The 26,692-nt window shown below is 40.3% G+C and overlaps 1 protein-coding gene and 1 long non-coding RNA gene across 3 annotated transcripts; one reads left to right on the top strand and one right to left on the bottom strand.

Annotated features, from left to right (window-relative positions):
• The first annotated feature begins 188 nt into the window (after positions 1-188).
• LOC130169164 (anthrax toxin receptor 1-like) lies at positions 189-24,464 on the top strand. Its single transcript, XM_056375641.1, has 18 exons — positions 189-556; positions 3,330-3,401; positions 3,509-3,580; positions 4,166-4,247; positions 4,440-4,473; positions 5,164-5,243; positions 5,931-5,999; positions 6,607-6,687; positions 7,589-7,649; positions 8,134-8,232; positions 11,551-11,620; positions 11,734-11,812; positions 12,174-12,269; positions 13,871-13,912; positions 15,395-15,490; positions 15,764-15,931; positions 16,720-16,800; positions 20,968-24,464. The coding sequence occupies exons 1-18, from the start codon at positions 375-377 to the stop codon at positions 21,391-21,393; spliced, it is 1,890 nt and encodes a 629-aa protein (XP_056231616.1). The 5' UTR covers positions 189-374; the 3' UTR covers positions 21,394-24,464.
• On the bottom strand, positions 1,292-26,657 carry LOC130169165 (uncharacterized). Of its 2 annotated transcripts, XR_008827807.1 has the most exons (6): positions 25,497-26,657; positions 25,223-25,407; positions 25,020-25,092; positions 9,352-9,445; positions 7,570-7,638; positions 1,292-2,379 (listed from the first exon to the last, which is right to left on the bottom strand). It is a non-coding gene; the product is annotated as an uncharacterized LOC130169165 (long non-coding RNA). The 2 variants fall into 2 exon arrangements; XR_008827806.1 differs by lacking the exon at positions 1,292-2,379 and having other exon boundaries at positions 6,699-7,638.
• Positions 26,658-26,692: the final 35 nt, after the last annotated feature.

Below are 26,692 nucleotides of genomic sequence, written 5' to 3'. Positions count from 1 at the left end.
AGAGAGAGAGACAGAGAGAAAGGGAGAGAGAGACAGACTTGAAAATACAAGAAGAGTTTTGCAAAGACTCTTAGAGTTAGACATCCAGGGTCTGGGGATCTCTCTGTTTCGTGGCCTTATCATTAACAAAAATCAGCATCTCATCTTTCTGCAAGCTGTTATGGACCCAGTGATGAGAGGGTCCCAACAAAATCTACACAACCTCAACGGTTGAGTTACACTCACTGCTTTCCTTTGGATTATTGCATTTCTTTTTTCAATGCTGAAGACGCCTGTGGAGGATTGAAAGAAGAATCAGCAACAAGGATTAACATCTCTTACAACCTTTTTTTTTTTTTTTAATTGAAGGTGGTTTTATTCACCATCTCATCTGTATGAGATTTTCTTCCACTGGAATAATGCCTTCATTCTGGAGTAGAAACTCCTGGTTTGCAGTGGTGTTTGGTGCCGTGCTGGTTGTTCTTATTGCGGGTAATGCCGGGCCAAACCTGGACAGAAGGCAGGCTGGGTCGTCCTCGTGCTTTGGAGGCTTTGACCTCTACTTTGTTTTGGACAAGTGAGTTACCTGACACACATTACCTGACACTAGTAGAGGGGATTGATGAAGAGGAGGGTTTTTGTTGACAAGTGAAAGCCATTCAAGTTAAAAATCTATGAGAAGCATTAGTTAATATATTGGGTGGGTTGAATAAGAACAGTATGTTATGTTATTTTTTAATTTGGAGTGCTGCCATGCTGCATTGTATTTATCTCCAGTGACTAAACCTGACTTGAATATTCCACCCGCCTGTCTCTGCTGACAGCCTTAACAAGCTATTATGATGTTATACTGAACGCATATTAATGCATACAGTAAATATGCATCATTTCATATTGGTCTTGTGTTTCTCCCAGCGAAAGCCATTGTCTGCCAAAATGTTTTTATGATGTCATCACCATATCTGTTATCATAACGCCCCCTGGTGTCATGTCATGCAAGGATATGGATGGGTGGACTGGTACTCAGATAAACCTCAAGATACATTTCAGCATGGCATACAGATGGTAATGATTAGTGGTGTGTTAGGTGTTCCCCCATTCATCAGTCTGCTGCAGGCTGCACAGATTATAAGAACTGGTGTTTACCGCTGTTTGGTGTTCATCCCCTTTAAATAACATACACAATGTGGGCAGAATAGCTGGCCAGTAAGTGCATAGTTCTTCTGCATCATTATGTGTCCTCATCTTATTGGAGTTTTAACATAATCTGTGTATCCCAAGTAGGACACAGGATGTTTGGCCTGCCCGCAAAGTCATTTGGATATATTGGTCTCAATTTAGAAACAGTTTCCATGTTTATCTAACCTGGTTTTTGGTGATCTCTCGTTTCCCTTTAGTCATGCAACATAGGCACCTGATCAAAGCTATCACAGTGAACCACAGTGAATCAAAATAATAACATTTTTGATGAGGCATGACATGGCCTTTAATGTCTTATTGTGGTTGAATTTTCATTTGCATTTGTAAACAAAACTTTATTTCCGTGCCAAACAGGAAGTTGGTAATCAGCAAAGTGAGTCAAAGAAAAGCAGTTCTCAAAAATGTCAAGTGTCATACTTGAGTGTTTACTGAGTTTTCCTGACTAGGACTTGTAGGGAAAGCACTTTATTTTGTAGGTAAATATGCACACAGCTACTCTGGCACTAACAATCAACTTACCCAGACTGTTGCCTTTGGACCGTGACAGAATATTTACCTTATGACATCTTTTTTTTGCAAACCTGGTTTAAAACAGCTTGTTTTTATTACTTTTTTTTTTTTTGCCATGAGCCAAAAATGTTTTCCAACTAGGTCAACAACAAATTCAACATCCAACTCAGATTTTCTCTTATCTGGAAGACTGGAGTTGGTGGATTGCAGTCTGCACTATGTCCCTCTCTTATAGCTCCACAGTTTAGAGTCTCTACCTCCAGTAATGGTGATGGATTTTCCAGTTGTCCTACAGTTACATATCAATGCCAACTGCAGGCACACTGCTGTTCCTCTGAGGGGAAATTAGGCAACTGTATGTAACACAGAGTAATTGTTAGCATGAGCCATGTTTTAACAACACAGATTTACATTACATGCGTGACCTGACAGCATTTATTCAGCATTTATTGTTGGGCATCAGTGGAGTGTATTAGCTCTTCCTTTTACTTCCTTTTCCTCAGGCAGGAATTTAGCTTGCCTTTTAGCAGTGATGTCCTCCACCTACCCTCACTGTCCTCATGCAGTGTCTGCCTGATCTCTCCTCTCCTCTCCTCTCCTCTCTCTTCTCCATGTCTGCTCTGCCCTTTCTCCATTAGCTCCAGATGTTCCAGTGTTTCAGCCTGTTGGCTGGGCTGTTTGTGCTGGGACCTGTGTCATAGTAACAATGGAAAAATAGGTGATTTGAGAAATGTTTCAGTGGGGTGTGGGGTTACAAAAACACAGATTAAATTAAAGGCATTTCGATAAGCATCTATACTGAGACACATACAAGCTCACAAACAGATCTTCATTAACCAGATACAACTGTATATTGACATCTATAGATAATTTGATAAGTAGATTAGATGATAGATCCTAAATCCTTTAATCCCTTTATCTTGATTTCCATATCAACAGAGGAGGGTACAGAGGACTATGTGGCCATTGTTATAAAGTCCAATAAAAACATCAAGGAAAAATGTGAACAGCTTAGATTTCAGTTCATTAGCAAAGAGGGAATAGAGTGCAAGATGATTAACATCCACATCCTTGGTTGCATGAAAGCTTAATGAGTGTACATCCATCCAACGACATAACACTAATATAAATGCAGCTGCATTATAAAGATATTAACAGTAATCTGAGGGGTACGACATCATTGCTAATTCTCAGAGTAAACCAGCTATACTTATTTGCTAATGCAGAACTATTCTGCATGGCTACTTCTGTTCAACTGTACCCTTTAGAAGCAGTCTGTTTCACTGACGGATTACTGAATGAGCCCACTAGCTACAAGCCAAGGGGCCCAAAGGGTCAGGGGACGACGACTGCAAGGAGACAAAGTGACTACAAAGAGACACAAAATGACAAGAAAGAGGTGCATCATTTGTATTCATTTTATGTCTCTTTCAATCAGGGGCTTCTGCTACTGTGTAAAAGGGTGGAGGTCTTTTAAATATCTGTACCCAGGGGCCTATTGTCTCATAATGTGTCCATGGTCTATTGTTAATTCGACAGCAGTCAAACAGTAGCACAGAGAAGAGGTTGTGTAGATTTGCTGCACAGCAGTGGTTGAAAAAGATCCTCACATTAATCGTGGCTTTTCCCCTCTCTCTCAGATCTGGGAGTGTGCAGAACCACTGGACCGAAATCTACCACTTTGTTGAACATCTAGCTCATAAATTCATAAGGTAAAAAAAACCCCCACAATTGTGTCATCATTCCTCTGTGGGAAAACATGTAACAAGAAATGATTACTAATCTAACAGAGTATATTTTTCTTTTCTCCTTGCCCCAGCCCACAGTTGCGGATGTCCTTCATTGTGTTCTCCACTGAGGGAAGGATCTTAATGAGCTTGACAGAAGACAGGTGGGTGCAGATCCCCTCAAAATTGCTTTTAATCCTTTACTTTTCTATAATCCAGCTGAAAGGCATGAGTGTAATACCAGATTTGGACAGTCACACACAGTCATGATCCCGCTGCATTTTTATGATCAAGAAGAGATTCCAGACAGATACTTTCCTTCGCTCTGATCTGTCTATAGTGTCGTCCGTCTGGTCAACTACTTCATCATGTGGTTTTCGATACATTGTGAGTAGCTTATGTGTCTAATCTTTCCTCAGCAGAGTGTCTCAGCAGCCACAGAATTTTTTTCACTGTTTCACTGCTTCCCTCATATCTTATTCTACAAAGGGCTAATTTCCTGTCTATCTGCGTGACAGTTTCTCGAGCCACTGCACACCAATACTGTCTCAGTTTATTCATGCGTTACACATTGCTGGTATTTTCTGCAAATGCTGCCCTTATGGAAACTGTTATTCTATTTCCTCGCCTCTCAGGGTCTGGTTTTAGTCAAAATAATGTTCACAAATGAATCTGACAAAACAAATATTTTCAATTAGATTTGATTATCAGCCATGTGGATTAACTCATCTTCTGTATTGTCTGCTTAGAGAGCGCATTCGTAAAGGTCTGGAGGAGCTCCAGAGGGTTCTTCCAGGGGGAGACACCTTCATGCATGAAGGCATCCTGAGGGTGAGAAGCTTCTTCAAGTCCTACTGCAAACTGGCATCTGCTTTATCTCTAGAATCTGTCCGGGACAAAACAGCACTCGGCCCAGAGCACTAATAGACCGTTGTGTTGGAGCGGAGAAAGGGGTTCTTTGATTCACTGCATGTTACCAGATAGATAGTCTACTGTTTCAATCCAGCTTTTCTTTTTTCACAGGCCAGTGAGCAGATATACTATGGAAACACTGAAGGTAACATTTTTGTTATGCATGAAATTGTGCATGTGTGTGTTTTTTAGGACATTTATATTTGACTATGATTCAGGTTAAACAACCTGACAAAGTACAACAAGTTGTTTGTCAATTTCTCACAGCTCATAGAAATACACTCAGTGCACACCTTATTAGGGACACTTGCACAATCTAATCCAATACAGCCATAACTTCTATCTTTTCAAAGATAATGTTCAGTTTTAGGTGACCTTTTCGAAAATATATACACTCGATTACATGGTCATAGTTAAAGGTGTTGTTGTACTGGACTGACTTTTTGTCCTCCTTATTTACATACATGAGAGGACCAGAATATTAGATACATCCCTCAGTGTAATGCACTCTAGTACAATCATCACTAACTATGAGCTCAATGCAAAAATATATGATTTAATTAACACTTCTATGACAGTGTCAATAAAAACCGAACATTACAGGCATCATAAAAGTCGACTTTATGGCAGAACAGTTGTATTGGATTGTGTCTGATTGTACAGACATACCTAATAAAGTTGACACCAAGTGTATGTAACCTTTAATGGGTGGCTATGAGTTGGCTTGGCATTGTCAAAAATAATTCAGGTAACCTCAACAATGCGCATGGTTATTTGCAAAGGATAAGAGAATAGATTAACTGAGCAGGAGAGACCAAATTCTTTCTGTCTGCAGGTTATCGCACTGCCAGTGTTATCATAGCTCTGACAGATGGAGAGCTGCATGAGGATCTTTTCTACTATGCAGAAAGAGAGGTGAGAGACCTAAAGAGAGGTTAAATGGGTCAGACAAATTATAAGCAGCTGAAACATGTGACTGAGCACGTGATGGATCACATCAAACACTGCCACCCTATACATCACCACTTTGATCCTCTTTAGTTGGGAAAAATGGGGTCATAGCATCTGTCAGATTTATACATCCGAGCCCAATCGCCTTCCTCAGATCTGCACTGGGATATAATGATTTATTTGCTTCCCAAACCATTCGGGCACTGCAGGTGAAGGCGTGCGAAAGCCTGAGACTTTAATTCAGCTTTGAGTGCCCTCAGACACATGTTGAGGGCAGGGATGATGTGGGGCTGATATCCACTATAGCTTGAAATGCTGCCTCTTGGCAGCTGTGGGAGGTCCTAGGTTATCATTCAGTGTCGACACCAAGATCCACAGGCATTATTACTGAGAAATCAAGTATTTGACTCGTGTTCTGTTTGGTATTCAGGCATCTGTGTCACATTTCTATTGTCATATGACATGTTAATAATATTATTCAGCGGGAACATGGTGTTGTCCAACTTCTTGTAAAATCTTTTTAGAGGTCAGGCAAACACAAGACTGTTTTCACCATGTTTTGTATGATGTTGTGAAATGCTGAGGTGTAATTGAACCCAGGTGTTGAGCTTCTTCCTGTTTTTGCTGTGAATCTGTGTGCATACCTGACAGGCCAACCGTTCCCGAAGTCTGGGTGCCTCAGTTTACTGTGTGGGGGTGAAGGACTTCAATGAGACACAGGTGTGTTTTTTTTACTGAGCTTTCATCTTTAACTTAATGTATGATGACATCTGGGCCTCAGGGAGTGAAAGTGGAGCAGATAGTATGGACAGCAAAACTGTACTTTGAAAACACTGAAACCAATGCATTAAGTAGCTATGAAGTGTTTTAAATGATCAAAGGCACAGTTCACCCCAATTTAAACATTCTGTCATATCCTCATATTAGTTTAAATTGTTTATACAACCATAAGACACACAGGTCAACTTTCAGGCTACCAGCTCTGTCCCTAGACAACTGGAGTTAACTGAGTTAAATGTTTCAACAAGGATATAAAATGTATTTCAAATGGAATCAATTTATATACTGTTATCCAAGTAATCGTTGGCCTAAACAGTGCAAAGTGAGTCAAGAAGGCTATTTACCTCCTTTGGCTGGTGTGAAAATTGTATTCGTTTTTCCTCTAATACGAGGAAATTAGGTAATTTTGTTAACTGTGAACTGCCCTAGTTTAATCAAATCTCAGACAATTTGACATCTAGGCAACTAGACAGTGACTGAAAAGAAGTCTTGGATGAATAAGTGTAACTGTGACTTGTGAATTTAATAATGAATTTTTCCTTTGTAGCTGGCTAAGATTGCTGATAGTAAGGATCATGTCTTCCCTGTAAATGATGGATTTGAGGCTTTGCAAGGGGTCATCGACTCGGTAAGCATTTCAGTTCTGCCCACAAACATGTTCAAATAGCATCAACTATAATCTGGCCTGATACACAACTGAAAGAAATCTTCTTTTTTAATGTAATCTCACCCATTAATTCTCCTTTAATCTGATCAATCACTGATCAGTCGCACGCAGAAAACAAGACAAAATAGGTTTAAAGCAAAGGTTTTTTCCATCCACCGTGCCTGGCCAGGGACAGAATTCCAGGAAAAACATGCTGTGACTCTGACTTTCCTGCTTTTAATCAATGCGTTTAGCCAAACATGATCAAAATGTGTTCTGTATCTCTTAAGACCCACATGATTGGTGTTGACTTAAATTTTTGTGTCCGCTAGCTTGAGAAATGAAAAACAGTTCATCATGTAGGGGGCTATTGTCTCTGGGATACGAAGTTTGTAGAGAGGAGTTAAAGGTCGAGCAGCTGACTGTCATCTGGAGCACATTAAAAGCAAACTGAGAGCTGTTGCTTCTTATTCATGTGAGTGGGGCAGTGGGTCATGAATCGTTCTCTTCATCTAGAGGGTTATAGTGGGCATGTTCCTGGAAAGCAGAGATTCCACATATCTACACCATATCTACAGAGACAACTGAGAATCAATGGAAACTTTGAGCCGTGAGACGCCAGTTGCAAAAGGGTCATGAAAGTCATGGCTGTGGCTAAAAGCAGTCATTCAATTTAGAGGAGAATAGGTGACTACAATCTGAAAGAGACAGACACTCTACCAAATAACTACCAAAATATTATCCTTACATGGTAATGAAGCCGTAAGCAGAGACTGTTTTTAAATGTCTCCTTATGCGCTTAAGAACACTACAAAATCTGAGATGTGCAGGCTGGCTGCTGAAAAGTATTGCTCTGATGATGACCTTCTGCTCCTCTCCTCAGATCCTGAAGAAGTCATGTATCGAGATCCTGGCAGCAGAGCCGTCTAGTATCTGTGCAGGAGGTAAGAAAAGGAAGATTTTCACCCCTTTCATCCTTCATAGGAAGCACAAACAAAGCTGTCTTGTCAGGGCCTATGTAGAACATGCCACACACAGTGTCTTCGCTGGTCCAGAATGATTTAACCCAGACTGTATGCCAATATCAGTTACAGCACTTTGACACAAATCCTATCCTTGTTTTCCAGTGCTACTCAGTCATAACACATTGTTTTACAAAAGACACCATTTTCCTCATTGTAAATACGTTTCAATATGTGTGCTGGGTTTGTGGTATCGGTTCCAGTGGAACATCATGATACCGCATGTCAACTATTCTTCTAAGTCTTTCTGCCAACAAAATCTTTCTTTCTCTAAAGGCATTTCAAGTCAGTAACCACAGTGACAAGGAAATAGTAGTAGTTAAAGTGTTCAGGAGTTTGTGTACCCTAATTTTAAAGTTATTATCAGTTGTTGGGATGACATCTCCGTTCCCTTCTCCGTACCCAGAGTCTTTCCAGGTGGTGGTGAGAGGAAATGGATTCCTCCATGCCCGTAATGTTGACAAAGTCCTGTGCAGCTTCCGGATCAACGACACCCTCACTAGAAGTGAGTGACTGAACATCACTGAAGTGTTGAAACATCACTATGTACATGCTCTGCTTCTGAATGCATGAGTGTTTTAACTGCGCACACACTGACAGCTGGCACAGTTCAGTGAGCAGGCTATTATAAAGTTCATCTGAAATGCTTAGCTGAGTGTCCCAAACGTCAAACACAAAGTCAGCTGCACAGCTGGAATCCTCTTTGATTAAACACGGTGTTACCGCTATCATGGCTTTAAACAACACACTGTGAACTTGTAATACATGGAAACCAGCCAGAAAAGATACCTCACACGAGGCAGAGGGAAAGAAAAGGCCTCAAGGATACAAACAGTTTCCTCACGGTTCATACTAGTGGCTCACTGTAATAGTTGTTAAAACCACTTCCTACCAGGCTTGCCACAGGAGGTACTGGTTTAATTACGAAGCAAGATATTCATTAAGAGTAGAGGCACAAACAAACTGTTTGGTCCTCTGGTGTAGAACTGATGAGCAGACGTCTCATTGAATCAAATGTGGAATAAATTAATTGACCGTCATTCATTTTTTGTCAGTTTATCAATACTCAGAGACAGAGCCGTGGGGTGGCCTCGGGTGGCTACTGGTCTGGTCACCCTACTTGCCACCCTGCATAGCACCATATTTTGGGTCACTCTTTTTTTCTTACGTGGAAGCATTTCTCCACAGCTCTGGATTTAATAATATGAATGTTTTCGAGGAAGGGGAGTAAAAATTTGATTTGGATGAAGACAATCTCCCTCTGACTCTTTGCTCCTGTTTATGGCTGGTTTGTTGTTGTATAGGCTAACATTTGACAGGCTATGACACTAATGGATGATAAACATCTAATAAGAAACAATAGAAATAATAGCAGAAAATAAACAAAATTGCACCATAGCGCTCAGAAAAAACTGATGATTGTAATTTTGGTCTCCCCTTTCTAAGAAAATTGTGGCCACTGTGTATATTGTCAACTCTCTTTGATGTTGTTTCTCTCCAAGTCTTCTCTTTTGATGGTGCATGACGGTTACCCATCTACTTTCTCATGTTTTTTTAAACCTCATTCATGCATATACTGCATAAATATATGTATGTTACCACACGTGCAGTACTTATTACTTACCCAGAGGGAGGGTTTTCTTCACTTTAGTCTTGGGTACTTTGGTGAGGCCATCAACATTCAACACAGGCACGTCGCTCTTTAAATCCTATTCTTGCTACAAAGTAAAAAAAAAAAAGTCTTCTCAGCATTAATCAAACATTAACAATCCCTCTGAATCATTCTTATTTCTGCATGACACAAGACACAACTTCCTGCAGACAAACAAAGGACATGGAACCAATTTGAGTAAAATTATCTCCTTATGTCAATGCTGTACACTCCTCTTCCAGATTCATTCATTTCTCTAGAATGTTTACACACACTTCCCTGGAACTTGTTTACTTCCCATCGGGGGTAAACTTTAAATGAAAATAATTAGGGCACATTTAGCTCGCCGGGAGATAAAGTCTATAGTCTATAAGAAAACACATTTCTCTTATAATACATCTGTACTTGCTCTTGTTGACTCCCCTGCTCCAGCCCTCAGCCTTCTTTGCAAATATGGTGAAATGGTAAAAAGGAAAACAACAATATGTAACTAACATGTGTAGAGCAGATGAATCAATGTTTGAGTTTGTGTTGCCAGGAAAAAGTAGCAGCAAATACATTCAGGTGCTTTGGGATTTGGCTGAGTCCCGTCCTGAGCTGTCCATTGTTTTGGTGACAGACGCTGCAGTGGACAAAACTGAACTATGTGAATAATGAGAGACAAGTCCTAAAGGAATAGACTTTCTGCTAAATATGCTTTTGTGGTTTCTTGCCAAAAGTAAAATGAGAAGATGAAGAGTGGAGACAGGGGGGAAACAGCTAGCTTGGCTTTGTTGGAAGGTGACAAAATCCGCCTACTAGTCCCCTCAAGGGTTACTAATTTGTTTAATATGTACAAAAAAGAAGGTAAAGAACTGACAATTTGTGGTTTGACCTTCTGGAGTCTTTGCTGGTTGAATGGAAACATCACATGACAACAAGAGTCCTGGAAGTCATTGCTTCCAGCCAAGAAAATGGCCAACTTATTTCATAACCCATAAAAACAAAACTTGTCTCTTTTTTTTAATGTGATTAAGCAAACAGATATAATATGAGCTTTTAGTGAGTTTTAAAAGTGCTGTTAAGCAGATTTTTACTTTAGGACAGAGCCAGGACAGCTGTTTCCCTTTGTGTCAAGTCTTCATGCTAAGCTAAGCTAACTACCTTCTGGCTGTATGTTAATATTTTACCGTACAGGCATCATTAGTCATTAGTCATTAGTCTGATAAGTTAAAATAGCTTTACACAAATTTGTTAAACTTGCCACCAATCAGTCCCAATGAATTTGATTGAATGCCATCTTAAACAATAATTCCAAATAATTAAAGTTGAACTCTGGGTAACTGTCTGCACAGGAAAACATGACCATTAAACAGTCCAATAAAATATTGTGACATGGACAAGGGATATTTGCCATTAGCTCTAAGTAGATCTTTAGTTTGTCATTTTTGTCCTACTTTCATAGTGTGAGGCCATTCTGAGTGAGAGGTGGGTGCAGAGATGAACTCTGAGTGTGACCATATCTGGCCCAGTTTGTATTGGCGCTCAGCTGTTTTTGTCAGAGTTGAGCCCCCCCCCCCCCTCCTGCATGGTGTTTCAACAGAAGAGAAGTCACGACCTATGCGATTGATTGTGTTGATTTGCTCAGTTCTGGGGTATGCTTGCCCCTCGCCAGGATAAACAGACAAGCTTGGGCGAAGATGCTTGTTGGAGCCACTTTCCTAAAGGCCAGCTGGATGAGAACAGGGCCTAGATTTTGCCTGAAAAACAAAAGCTGTGGTGAAATAGTTTGTAGTGGTGTATCTGGGGAGGATACAGATGTCTTCAGACAGCAGACAACAAAGCAGTTTTTTTTAATCTCTCATCTCAGATGGTTTGTTAATCGAGTGAAAGATGTGACATCAACTTCTGTGAACATGGATGGATTCTCTTCTCTGCTTTCTCAACATTTATTGAATTAAAATGAAGTCATGGGGCGTTAATTCGTCAATAAAATAATCATTCTGTAATCAGGCTAAACAATGACATGATCTTAATGGTGATTCGGGTCATGATTTGTGGGCCAAACTCCTGCTTCAGGAGCTTTGTATGTCGGTGACTCCTACTGACTATTAACATAAGACAAGACTGGAATGTTTGGCTGATGCTTGCACTGTTTTTTTTTCTATAATCCATTTCCCTCTTCTGCTTTAGTGGTGAAGCCTTTGATTGTGGAGGATACCTATCTTCTCTGCCCTGCACCAGTGCTTCAAGATGAGGGGATGTAAGTCCTTGCATTTATTCAAATGAATGTGAGGTTTCATATGACCCCATCCACGGTTTTTCTAAGACGCTGCATAAATGACAGCTGAGACATTTTTTCTTTTTCTTTTCCAGGGCAGCAAACCTTTATGTCAGTATGAACGAAGGTCTCAGTTTCATCTCCAGTTCGGTCACAATTACCACTGTGGGCTGTGTGAGTACAATATAATGTACCATAATTTAGCTTTGAACTTGGATTCTTGAGGTCATGGTGCTTTGCAATAGAAAAAAAAAACCGACTAACAACAGACAACAAACCAGTGAAAGCAATCCAAACACTAAAACTAATCCAAACAGTGTAATACAAACTTAGAAAGATGTCTAAATGATGGATGAAAATTAATTAGAGATTCGCAGGATAAGCAGATACTGTCTTTCAGTAGTGATTCCATGGAAGATGAATGCAAAACAGCCTCTTTGCTGCATGAAGCATAAAGCCTAGAGAAGTGGTTTACACGGATTTATTGCTCTACATATTCAGACTGTCTGTGTTGACGTGTCTGTCTCTGTTACAGTCTGATGGGACCATCCTGGCCATAGCTCTGCTCATCCTCATGCTGCTCCTGGTCTTGGCTCTTCTATGGTGGTTCTGGCCTCTCTGCTGCACTGTGGTGAGTTTTCTAAAACACTAATGCAATAATAACATGCACACGTTGCTGCTCTACAGATCGCCACTGGTCTACTCTTCTTCAAATTTGAGATGGTTTCAAAGACATTTGGAAGGCAGCAATGTTGTTTGTGGACCATAACAACAGAGAGAAATGTCTTTTCCAGGTCTATCTTGTCTGGCTAACTTAAGAAACACTCCCTGGTGAGAAGGTTAGAATCTGTGAGTCAATAGCATGCACCCCGTATGGCTCCTTTGAATCCCTGCAGCTGAATATAGTCCACAACCAGAAAAAGGTCAAAGCCACTGGGTGAACGTGTGTTGAAGTAATTATGCTGCTGTTGAAATAATTTGCGTTTCCAAAGGTCACAGCAGGTGACCTTTGAGTCTCACCTCTCAATACTCCCTCAGTATGTTCTGGAGGACTTAACAAATTCTTCCAGCAATAATGGCTCAGAGTAATTTGAATTTCCAGCTAGTGATGTGGGAACAAGAAACCCACATAGGCTGAATGTTTTGGTTGGTGTCTTTGTTACTATGAGATTTTTAGAAGCAAGATAACTCACCAGGAATAAAAAGGTTTTATTTAAAATTGTTTTAAAAGTGTTTTTCATGACAGTCGTTTGCTCTGGATACAGTAAAAAGGGGAAATGCGTCTGGAAAAAATATACCTGTGCCATGATTTAGACAGTGGTCAAATTGCCAGCATCACATTATTTCAAAAACTTTCTTGTTACCAGCTGCTCTCTGTTATAATCTGCATTTCTCCTTTCAAATGAAAAGTGGAGTGTCTCTTCAAAATCCACTGCAATGATTCCAGGGCTGGAAACAGGAAAGCTGTGAATTGCCAGAGAGAGATGTCAGCTTTTACAACATGGCTGTACCTCCCTTTACTTTTTCTGTTCTTGTCCATTTAGTTGCAATTTCAAGTCTGTGCAGCGAGTCTGTTTAGGAAAGCGATCCTAGGTTACCATGGGGAATCATTTCGTGTTCCAGGCTTTGGAGAAGCATGGAGGAAAATCACAAATAAGATTCAGGATTTCTTAATTTGCCAAGTGCATTCAATGTAGAGGAAAATGTCTTTATTACACTGGTGAAAAACACACTGACAGCTCATGTGGTGACATATAATCGGGCAAAAGGGTACCAGGGTATGACACAGACTAAACTGTAGATGCTTAAAAATACATTGTCTGTGTCCAATGACGCAGCTGTATGACATACTCTGAAAATGGGACTAAATGCATAAAGAGTAAAAATCAGCAACATTATAACATAGCTCCATACAGAAAATAAGAGCTGTATTTATGAGCCTGTTACTCCTCTCTTCTCCTAATCAACAACTTCAGGCTGAAAAATCTGGATAGCAGATTTCTAGGTCAGTGCATTGCTCTTGTAAGTAGGAAAAAAACAATTCCTCAACCATGTGTTGTTGTGTAACCATCTTGCTGCACAGTTGACACAGTTACACACATTGCTCTAACAAAGTGATTAAAAAAAAAGAAAAGAAAACAATTTTGATACATGTGTTTATGCCTCATCTTCTGAGCTCATTTTCATTCTTTCTCCTCTCACATGTCTATGTGCCGCCCCCCCCCCCCCCAGATCATCCATGAACCCCCACCGCCGGTTGTGGAGGAGAGTTCGGTAGGAGCTGCACCATCGTCACTTGATCTGTTTCTTATGACTCAAAAAAAAAGCTCTTTTTTTTAAGATGTAGACAGCTGCCAGTGTTTAGGTTGTGTAATTACTGAGTTGACTCTGACAATTTAAACCTCAGTCAGCATCATTCACTCACTGCCTGGCCCAAAACTCTGATTTCACTCGTTTAGCTATTCATCAAATATGATGTGAGTTAACGCCCTCTTAGAATAACAACAAAATCCTGACTTTTACTGCTCTTTTTTTCCCCTCTGTCCTGTTTTAATGGGGACTGTCTTGTAATCAAGATTTTAATTCATGTTTTTCAAATCACTTCCCCTGGAGCTGTTTGGGCCCTCATGGAATATAATGTGAAATTTAACTGACTAATAACGTTATTTCACATGAACGTGCTCAACAAATTCATGTTATTAAAATACCGCCCAAACACTCGACGCAATAACAGCGAGCTAGCATGTAACTGCGGGGCATATCAAGCTGCATTTATATGCACCAATTAAACTGAAAATTAGGTTTAACTGGTGAATTTATTTCAAAAACAGACTTCATTATGCCTTCCTCTGTATGACATCCTGGTAGATTATGAGTCAGACAGGGTGTATTAAAGAGCATTTGTAATTTCTTCTGATCTGACAAGCGGGGACAAGAAGGAGGGCTGGGGTTAGAGTGGGATAGAGCAGATAGAGACATATTTACTTCAAAAGAACTGCCAGGTGACCTTTGAGAAGGCGTTTATACCCGGTAGCTCCAAGGTGTTCAATCGGTATGTGAAAAAGAGAAAATAAAACACAAATAAAGGTTAATTTACCTATTTGTTGTGCTCTAGTTGCCGCTCAGTGGTGGAATGTAACCAACTACATTTACTCAAGTAGTAGACTGTACACTTAGGTACAAATTAGAGGTACTTGATCTTTACTCGAGTGGTTCCATTTTATGTAACTTTATACTTCTACTCCACATTCAGGGACAAATATTATACTGCACTACCTTTGTCTGGCAGCTGTAGTTACACATTTTCATATCCTCCCTGTCCAGTGAAAACCATGTATCTCCAAATGTGTTGATTTTGAATTAGATGTTCCTTTATGCGTCAAGAAAATCCTCCTACTTCTTAAGCTAAATAAACAATTTAAAAACCCTCTTGGATTTGCTGGAAAATGCATCGTCACAAAGCTGAAAACAGAGCTGTTTCTCTGAGTTTATGAAAAAAAGGACTTTTAAGAGATACATGGTTCTCACAAGACAGTAACACTACAAACATATACAAACTAGTTGCAATTAGCTCAACTTTAAACATCAGCAGCAGTAAAACACACCATACTCATTAATGCAGCAGTAATATTAATCCAAACATAACATATATAATGGTAAAATGGGCCGTTTTGTACAACTGTACAGCATACTTTACGTATGCTCTGCTGATCAATGTATTACAATAACACTGACTTCCTCATCACTTCCCCATAGGATGATGAGGACTTTGAAGCCCCTAAGAAGAAATGGCCGACTGTAGATGCCTCCTACTACGGAGGAAGAGGTGTTGGGGGAATCAAAAGGATGGAGGTGAGATCTAGTAAATCTCATGCACTCTAAACTATATGTTGCGTTAAATAGCGAGGATGAGCCTCAAAAGTAACCTGCCTGGCCAGGACCACAACACTTTCAGTTCAAATATCTTTACGGCTCTCACTTTAACTGCACTTTTGCTGAAGCATCTCATCTATGCCAGATTCACAATTATACATACCTGACCATATTTTTCTACATTTGCCAATGATGTAAAACATTAAAGGTAGTGTGTGGCACCATCATGGATCTTGGACTCTCTATTATCAGGTACGCTGGGGTGAGAAAGGCTCCACAGAAGAAGGGGCAAAACTGGAAAAGGCCAAAAATGCCAAAGTGAAGATGCCTGAGCAGGAGTATGTTCTGCCCCCCATGCGGGTTCTCAACAATGGCATGCACAAACCCCCAGGGCCACGCAAGTGGTACTCACCGATCAAGGTACCAGAGTGAGGAGCCAGGAGGAAACTGTCTGGGGAGCACGTTTGGTCTGCAGATGCTCTTTCAAGTCTGATTGTTGATGACAACTAAAAATGGCAGCCATATAGGAATTATGAGTTTCATCTGTTTGACATAAAAAATAAGAAATGCTTGAGGATTTGCGAGGCATTTGTTCAAGAAATCTGTGAATATAGCTCAGCTTACATTTAATTTAAAAAAGCAGTTGTGATTGTTTAACAGCTCTGCTTGGGGACAAATGTTTTTTTTTTTTCATTTATACTGTATAGAGTACAACATCTGTTACAAATCACTCCATGTTAATCTGGCTGAGGATACATAAGTAATAGCATTATTAAAATGTCGTAGTGGAATTAGCATGAGATGTGTGAAGGTAATAATGCTTAGGTGACTACTGGCACACAGTCCCTTCCTCCAGGGCCAGCATGGGGTTAAAGGAGTCATTCTGAAGCCTTCCCAGTCAGCAGGGGATTGCTAATAGAAACCAGACTCCTGTTGGACTGACCTCCAGGGAGCAGGGCTGCACAGCCAGCAGTTTTGTGAGGAAAAACAGCTGCATTTTCTGCTCTTATCCTCAAAGTATTTGCTGTGTTTAAAACTATGAAGAGTCAGTTCACAATGAACTGAAACTATTTCGGGTTGACACTTTAAAATGAATGCAGGAATGGAATAATACTGGTCATTTTAATTGGTCAGTTGTTTCCTTAAGGATTACGTTAATTTAAGATAACTGTAACAGTAAAGTTTTGATTTCTTCTCTGTTTCCATAGAGCAAACTGGACGCACTGTGGGTACTTTTAAGGAAAGGCTACGACCGTGTGTCTGTAATGAGACCTCATCCAGGTGACAAGGTAAGAACAACACAAAAGCCTCACAGATAGGCATTAAAACATGCATCATTAATCAGCCCGTATTTTATCAACTGATGTAAGCGCTTGGCTGTGAATCAGCATTTGGCAAACAGGCAGATTCTTTTCTATCTGACAATGCTGAGAGAATGGACCAGCTGTGAGCGATGAAGTGTGCAAAGAGAGACTCATGGGAAAACTTGCGGTGAGTTGGGGTTTAGTCTTCAGTGCACTGCAATGTAAAGACGTCTGGCGGAGTCATTATGAAAAGGCAAATATAATTCCAGCTAACTCAAGCTGGGGGGTGTGTGTGTGTGTGTGTGTGTGTGTGTGTGTGTGTGTGTGTGATGACCTCTGCTGTTGGCAGCTGACATGTAGTCTGACTGTGGGATCTACAAGTGCTGAAAAAAGGCAGCTCTGTATATAGCAATCCCTCACCTACAAGAGTTTATGTAATATTTCATTTTTCCCTGAGTAAAACAGAAAACTCTGTCGATCTAAGAGAAACCCTCAAAGTTGAAAAAGATCTTTAGAAATTTGTAAATTAATTTTAACAAACATTTAGTTTCTAGTCAAGGTCACTTGTTACATAACTGTTTTTGTGTAATCTACAGTGTATTTGATATAAACTTCAGTTGTGACTGTACAAACAACCCAGACAATTATGTCCACTGGTTTTAAAAAAGGCCTTCATATACACATAGTCTGGGGAACAGTTGTTCCTGTTATCTTCACAAAGCTGTATAGGGTGGCCCACAGCTGCGTTGACACCTAAGTCTTAAAAGAATGAATAACTGAATTAGGAGGATGAAACAGTGCTCATGTAACCATGATTTAGGGATGCCATCATCTCAAGTGCTGCTGTTTCAATTGGCAGTAACATGAGTAGAGAAGGATAACCGAGGCCCAGGTAAAATGTAATTTATTTGAAACTTGTGAAGATGCCAAGTACAGTGTGTCAGACTACTGATGTGGAAATGTGTATTAAATGCTGAAAAGATGACGTCAATGAGCTGCACGTGGTATGTGATACTGCAACAAACTGACAGAAATAATCTGGTCATGGAAGATTTGGGGGGTTTACAATTCAAATACAACATCAGCATAGTCTTCACATGTCTGTTGATCTTTTGATTCTGTCAGATTGTCAAGTAAACAAATGCGCTTAGTGATCTTTCTAGCAGTTCCAGAGTAATGCAACTTCGATCAAAGACTCTCCAACAAACAGATATGCTTATCGACATTGAAAATATCAAACAGCCTAAGCTGAAGATAGTGTTGGAGCTGGAAGAGCTCTTTTTTAAATTAATATCTATCATCCACAAATGTTTTTAGACCGTAAAAGCTGTCACCCTCAGTTGATAAAATATCTACAGCAAGAGGGCAAATTGTTAGTCATGTCTGCAGCCTGCCATTACACCCCCTCTCATTCTGGAAAGAAATACACTGTCTGGATTATTTAATTTGTTCTGCTCTAATTCTAATTATTAGAGACTTCAAAGTCACCAAAGACAATACGTTTTTTTTTTAATCATCTACGCACGATTTAAGAAAATATCAACTTTTTTCAAATAGATTTTACCACCAATTTGCATATCAACATTAATTTATGTCTCCACAAACATAAATTTAAGATCACACGGTGCATCACACATCAAGTATCACATGAGGCACCTTCTCATTAACATAAGAATAGAAAAAATACATAGCTGTACTCCCTTTTTGGCCACAAATTCCTAAGTTTAGCTGAATAGTATAAGAATTAGTTTGTAATCACATTTAAAAATAAGTAAAATAAGTCCTTATCTGTAGCCTTTTATGCTTGAGGCCTATGAATGGCTCCAGAAAGCTTGCAATAACAAAATGAAGTCTTCCACAGAAACAACCAGGCCCTGTGTCGAAATAATGAGACCTTAATGCAACACAGTGAGACTCTCTACCAGACCACTGCAGAACTAGAGAGAAAACAAAGCACTCCGCAGAGACTATGAGATCCTTCAGGCACAGTTCAATGACTGTAAAAATAATACCGAGCTTTTCCACAGTGAGCAGAGTTTGAAGCCTGGGAGCAGGCATGAGGAGGGGGGAATAAATGTCATGCTCCAAGGCGAGGATGCCTCTCAAAAAGAAATTCTGAAGTCTAATTTCCAGTGTGCAGTAGAGACTAAAGACGCTGATTAGCAGAGATGGAAATAAGACACACAAGGAGGACAAAGATGAAAGGAGAAAGGCTTGAATGTCTGTGACATGGTTGTTGGAGATGTAGGAGGCCATGTGAAGATGCTAACAAGATAACGAAGAACATGACTAGCTATGACTTAAGCTTTGGCATATTTGATTGATCAGATTGATCCAATGAACTGTTGTTTATTTGTGAGTCAGTCAGTCAGCAAGGCCAGGTTATGTTGCCTTCAGGTAACAGGCAGTGCAGCTTGATACTGAGGACATGCATATATATGTACATCTAACACACCACTCTGTAATTAGAAGTGTGTGAGTGAGCCCTCCTCACTATAAAGCTCTTCATTAGTGCACTGGAAAAAAAAAAGCTTGGGTCTAGTATCCTTTTTGATTTACAGTAAACAAGCTTGTTCTGCTGGGAATTAAGGAGTCTCTGGTCAAAGCCTTGCTTTTATAACTTCCCCTAAATGAATGCAGCAGTGGGAGGGAGGCGGCCAGTGGATCCTACAGCCTCCCTGAGAGAAACTCAAGTCAGGTTCCTGTAACGTCTCATATATTTCTGAGCCCCTAAAGACCGCTGTGTTCTTAGTAATTAGTAAAGAAATCAACATCAACAACATCAGATATCTTAAAAGACTTTCACACATATTTTCTCCAGTGCTGACTAATTCTGTAGCAGTGATTATGATACAAGTGCAGTCCCAGAGACACAAAGATCCATGGCATTCAGCGTCCCACATGCACTAAAGGAATAAAAAAATATAAGTTGGATTGGTTGGACTTGTCAAATGTTGAACATACATCCTTCTGCCTGGTTTGGTCTCAGAGGTCATTTCAACCCGGTGGTAATGAGAGCAGAGCTGTCATTGCTTATCAGTCCAATGCAACTCCTTGATCCTTTAGTGCAGCTGCTCCAGGGGTGTAGCTTGTTTCTGGAATATGATAGTCTCTCTTGCATGACCTCACTTCGGAGGATTTGGGTTGGGGAGAGTGATGGCAGGTTAACTTGCTCAGCTGAGTAGAGCATATACACATAATTGCCTAACTAACTAAAATTGCTACAAAAAGTGATTGAGAATTACATCATATGTAGGTCGAGGTTAAAAGCGCAGTCATGTAGCTGACGATAGGCAAGGCTACAGTATGAGAGTCCCAGTACTGTCTGCTCTAGTCTTCAGTCCATCTGATTAGTAACAGAAAGCAGCAAGGGACATTTTTATATCTTAGACTAATTCATCTGTCGAAACAGAACAAGAACAACAAAAGTAGGATATGTGTTTTGTCAAAGAATTAAGATTTAGAAAAGCAAAGGTCTATAGCAAGGATGTCATTTTCCAAGTCCAAAATTTCATTACAGACATTATAAGAAACAAACTGTTAAAACAGAAGAGTTTATACATAAATGCTACAGCAGTATGCCATACAATATACGTACAATTAACATGATGTGCACTGGGTATCTTCATTTAATGAAGAAAGTTAGTATCCCTAATACAATGCAAAAATGACTTGAGTTACTGCACTTGCCAGGGATGATGCAAAGTTACGACCTTTCATAATTGTCCAATATCTGGATTTTCTGCTCATTATACAGTAAACCACTGAGGGTCCGTTGGGGAGTAAATGAGTGAATGAGGGAGTGATTTTCAGACTCAAGTAGCAACACTATGCTCAGTCCTCCTGATTGCTCCTCTGATGTTACACTCACTCACTCACTCACACACACACACACACACACACACACACACACACACACACACACACACACACACACACACACACACACACACACACACACACACACACACACACACACACACACACACACACACACACACACACACACACACACACACACACACACACACACACACACACACACACACACACACACACACACACACACACACACACACTCATTGTTCATACAATATGTTGTTTATTATCACAGTATGTCCCTCTAAGATCTGGTCTGCTTTTAAATTTCAGGGCAAATGCATGAACTTCACTCGCATAAAGTCTCCCCCTGCTCCTTACCCACACTACAGCCACCAGCCATCTCCCATCTACAACCCCCCTAGCCAGAGTCCACCTCCGCCGCAGGGCACCCTCCCACCGACTCCCAACAGCCCTCCATCATCTCCGTCTTTCTCCTCCTCCACTCTTCCACCACTGCCTCCAACACCTCCTCCCACCTCCGACACTCCCTCTCCTCCCATCACTCCTCCACCTTACACACCACCTCCAAACCGGGCTCTTCCTCCAACCGCCCTGCACATACCTGCCTCGCCAGCGCTCCCACCCACCCCTCCACCCTCTGCCTCCCCAACTGGCCCCCTGCCTCCTCCTCCACAGGGACCTCCTCCCGGACGAGCCCCTCCACCTGCACGCCCACCGCCTCGCCCTGGCCTGTAAAAACTCTGGCAGGAGGCGGGAGAGAGTCCCACAAGTTTGAAAGAGGGAGTCCCACCAGCGATCAGCACATGACCATCCTTGATTGTACCTGCGAGCGAGGACATATGAGCACCTCGTGCCACGCTCAGCAGGCTGTGGCCTTTCTGCCTTGTGAGGGGGAGCAGCCAGGACTCGTCTTCAGCTATTTGTCTACAGTGACTTTTGTACACATCTAGCCCAAGTGCAATTGCTCTGATGCTTGAATTACACAGACATTCCCTATAAATGAGGTCTTGCAGGCCGGCTCAAAAACATTTGCCTCCATGGTCCTCTGAGCTGCTTCAGGCCCTGCTCTCCCCTCCACGAGGACACAAGATTGGATGAACCCTTACCAGCTTGTACTAATGCCTCTGTACAAAGGCCCTCAACAAGGAGCACAGTCGTGTTCAAAATGATCATGACACTAAAATATGTGCCTATGTAACATTCCTATCTTTCCTGATAAGAGATAAAAGATGTTTTATAGGAATATGAAAATCCCTGTTTTTGAATTCTTGAATGTTGAGCAATTGCATGCAATAGTGTTTGAGTCAGTTTTGTTCTTTTGATAACATTTCTACCTTGTTTTATACAACATAAACACATTTTTTTATTTGTACTATATTTGTTGAATAGATCACATTTCCTGAGTTTGGATTTTTGAGGTTAGAAAAAAAACCATTGCTGATAAACACATGTACAGTAATCATATTGAAACAGCAATGCAACATATCTGAACGTGTTGCAACTTTTGACTTCCATGCCGTATTAAACCAGCCTAATGTCACTCACAGCTAGCCTATTTTTTGTGCACATCAGAGTAAACAATAAACTGGGAATTAGAGACTAAACTAGACTTATTACTATAACCAAGATGACTGTAATCTCTGCTATAGCTATAGCATATGCTCTGTCTATCAAGATGTGGACAAAAATACGTCAGAATCAGGGATTAGCTTTGCACATTGTCTTGCTCATCCAGCCACGGACTTTTGCAATAGCTGGGTTTTATGTAAATACTCATTTTGATATAACCATGTGTGTTTAGATATCTGTGTGTGTATGCGTGTGTGTCAGAAATTAAGAGAGACTAATGTACTAGATGTATTTGTGACAGCCAGTCCCGCAGTTGCCAGTTTCATCAACTTTAACAAAATTATGTTTTTTTTTTGTTTTTTCTTTTTTTGTATGCACAAGGTGCTTTCAGTTCCTCAAAGCTTGGATCATGATAAAAGCATGCCGTTTCATGGCTCATATTAAGTTCACTGTAGATCAAATCAAATTAGAGGTTAATATGAAGCTGTTCTTTGATGGTGATCAGAGGAGTCTAAGCAGAATTCAAAGCAGATTGCAAGGCCATCTTTAGCAATTAGAAAAACAGATTGTAACTTTCTATCAACACAGTATGTAGACACCTATGTCTATTCCATTGACAATGAAAGTAAACAATTTAAGTGTATAAAATTGGTCTCCGTTTTTGTTCAAACCTATAAAGACTTTATGGGTTTACTCCCATATTTCCTTTGGTCACTTTTTATGCACAGTACTCCTCCTTCTCCCCAACTCTACAGAATGTCTCCCACATGCCACTTATTGTAGTATGTTGTATGTTGAGATATCAAGACATTCTGTAACTCCAAGATTGAATGTACGTTTTATTCTATCCTCTTTGACTTAACAGTAAGTTGGACAACTGATATTGCCACAGGGATCATTGAGGTCACACAGTGGAGAGCGACTGAATACAAAAAGCACAGTGCACCTCACTCACTCCCTGTGATAGGGGGAAAAAAAGAGAAAAGAATATGCAGCACATTGCTAACTGATTCCAGATGTTCATATGTAGCATTATGTCACATGCACGAATGGAGTGAGCTATCTTGGAAAATATTAGACACCATCTAATCCTCAGGAAATGTGGACAGGCTGCAGGAAAGGCGTGCTGGTGCTAATCGTTCGCGACATAATTTGGGGACAGGACGGAGTGAAATAACAAGCTATAGCTTCTGAGTGAGTGTCTCAAGGAAAGTGACTTTGATTAAGATTTGAAGTTTTCTCCTGTCACTTGTAGTTGACCAGATGCAAAGACATTTAATATTTTGGCTGTTTACAGGGAATTTCCCCTTTCAGGTTTCTTGAGTAGGTTGCCAGGTTTTGGTTCCACTTTGTCTAAACCACAGCACAGATGTCTGACATGTGCATATATAAACATTACATCATAGACTATAACTATTACACAGACATCTCCCATATTATATATATATTAAAAAAAAAAAATCAACAACAATAGGCATTATGAAACTTACAGATAAGAGATAATTTGTGACTGACAGTTCATTGGATTTATTCTTGAGTCTGTGTCAGCACCATAAGTGATGCCAGGTTCATCATGAACCAACATTCACTGGTGTCTGGCCTACATAGATTACATAATTGAAAATCATCTAATTGTACTCTGATGTCATATAGAAATCTGTGTGCTTATCAATGTCTTAAATGATTCATCAGCTGCTGGTGAGACTTACTAATTAAACAAGCTTTAAAAAACACTGGATTTTGCTCCTAAAAAGAATCACATTTGTCAAGAAGCTTTACTTTAAAATATAATAAATACTGAATGCTGTTCCTTATAAGTCTTTAGATCAGTGTTCTGTTAATTGCAATTTTTTTTTGAAGTAGGATGTCACAATTTTTACTTTGGTCATTTCTGTCTTTTCATACATTGTCCATATACAAATGTCTTTTTGATTAGTTGTCTCCAAGTGGCAACAACCTCCAGGGCTGAGAAATGAAGCCAACATGGGAGTGAAGTTCCTTGAATGGCCACTTGAGGCTGGCTCGAAAAGTCAACCCTCATGGACTCCCATGTTAAAAAGCCCAGCGGCAGAAATAAACATGTTTACAGCTACAGTTTACAAAACAGTTTTGATTTCTATAGCTGATTTCCAATTTATACTCACCTGTGACAGGCGGGTGCCAATAACAGTTGTCTGGCAGCTAACTGTCTGGCAGGTGGGGGGGGGGGCTTTTACATATTTGTGCCCAGGGGTCCATTGTCTCATTATCTGTTCACACCATCCAAAACAGGTCAAGTTCATAATAACATGGTTTAGCAAGAAGACTCGCATCTAAACACACATTTAATATCCACTAAATATCTTACACCTGAAGCATTTAAAGGTTCTATCACTCACTGACTCTACTGGTATATGACATAAATATCAGCGCATCTCCTGGTTACTAACTTATTTATTCTTAACAAAATTGGATATATCATAGGCTAGAGCTGCACAATGAATCAAAATATAATTGATATCACAATATGCATTATCCAAATACAGGAGGTGTCATTTTTTTGATAAAGGTAAAATGTGTCACATTGTTATGCATTGTTAGCACCATAAATGTTGTAATGCTACAGAGATGCCCTGGCCTACAAATCATACTGTCCAAACAGAAAGGAACATGAATAATTTTTTTCAGGGAAAATGAAATGCAAATTGCAAATCGCAATTGCATATTGCAATATCTGCCAAATATAATCACAATATTATTACTATTTTGCCTATCCTGCAGACCTATAAAACGCCACAGTTTGTTTAATTTACCTGGCTCCGATCCAATCAGGTGTTGCAGTTCAGGCTCCTGGTTTTGTCCGTGGTGGCTCACTGACATGGCTTCCTTAGAGACAGCGCAGACATTGTTAATGTTATTGTTTGCATCTGTGCTTTTCCTGCTGTGCAAAATATGTTTCAATCAATTAAAGTCACAACAACAGCTGTTAATGGTTATTTAATTACATTCTGAGCACCTTGATTAAAGCAGCTGTGGTTCCGGTGAAGAACTTGGCTGGTGCATCTGCTGCTGCACAGAGGATCTTACATGCTTTATGTGACGCACTTTTAGACGAATAACTATCCACAATGCTCCCCATGGTTGGAGAATGGAGACTGTCTTTGTTAAGAGCCACGGCTGTCTTCTGTAATTACTCCGCAGCTGTATGTGAAGCAATTGTTGTGGTTAGTCAGTGCAATGAAATCCTTCTGAAAACTGCGCTCGTCTTCACCAGCGGCTTAACTTTTTACCTGTCAACCATGCTGAGGCTGAACATGCTCCTCAGGCTGATGATGGCAGGTGTGCTCTACTCGCGAGAGGAGTTGGACCAACATGGACGCTTCAGCTGCTCTGCCTGGCCTTCATCACAGGCGTTCAGAAACGGCGGCTGCTCTCCGCTGTGCTGTGGAGGGAGATCTGTGACGTGGCTGAAGTCCATCCAATCCCTGCTGCATGTCGTGCCTGCGCTCTGCCGATGTTCATTGTCAGCTTGCATCACCATGTTAGACCTCATCCACGTGGCACTATCAGCCCTGTCAGCTCTGTGGAGGAACTACAGACGCACTGTCTACACCATTGTGACTTTATGTGGATGCATCAGATCAATACTGCTCACCTTACATACTGTGACTGGTTACTCCACACAGGCACTTAGCATTGTTTGGGATCTGTCATCATTATTCTAAGCACTCACTGAACGTCTCCTGTACCTGAACAATTTGTATATAATGTACATAAAACTAAACGAAAATTATTCTTAATATTATTCCAAATGTAAGTCAATGACTGAATTTCTATTGCATTTTTATTTTAATAAAACAATTGTGAAATATTTGTTGAGCAGTCTAAACAACCACATTTGTCATTGTCAATTTTTCAAGATGTGTGGATCCCCCTTCTCATCCAATGATCTCAGACACTTAAAAAACGAGAACTACTTGACACTTTATTGCATCAGTTTCACTAATAAATAGTGCCCCACTCCCTCAGTAACCCAACAGCTTCCAACAGACGTCGCAAGGATTCAGTGCAGCTCCTCAGTGCCTCCAGTCAAATCAATTTCTGCTTATGTATGAGTTACAAAAGTACCTGTCACAACATTGTGCAGTTTTCAAACCCTTTTAACTGGCTCAGGAAAAGCTCAATGTTGAAGAACAGAAATAAACAAAAAATCCAAGTTAAGGCCTGATTGCAAAAGCAAGATAAATATCTTTAAACCTAAAATGTGATGAACTAAAAAAAAAAAAAAAAAAAAAAAAAAAGCAGCTCCTATTTCTTCACTAAACAACTGTGTGTGTGTGTGTGTGTACAACATCACTCTTTCCTTGGCTTCTGAAACAAAGACATTTGGGATCAGACACACACAGAAACACAGAAACATAGAAACATAGAAACACACACACACACACACACACACAACACACACACACACACAACACACACACAC

Source organism: Seriola aureovittata, chromosome 5, assembly GCF_021018895.1.
Source record: "Seriola aureovittata isolate HTS-2021-v1 ecotype China chromosome 5, ASM2101889v1, whole genome shotgun sequence".
In the NCBI taxonomy this organism is placed as follows: Eukaryota; Metazoa; Chordata; class Actinopteri; order Carangiformes; family Carangidae; genus Seriola; species Seriola aureovittata.
The sequence above is the reverse complement of the archived record's forward strand: the minus strand, read 5'-3'. Positions and strand labels throughout refer to the sequence as shown.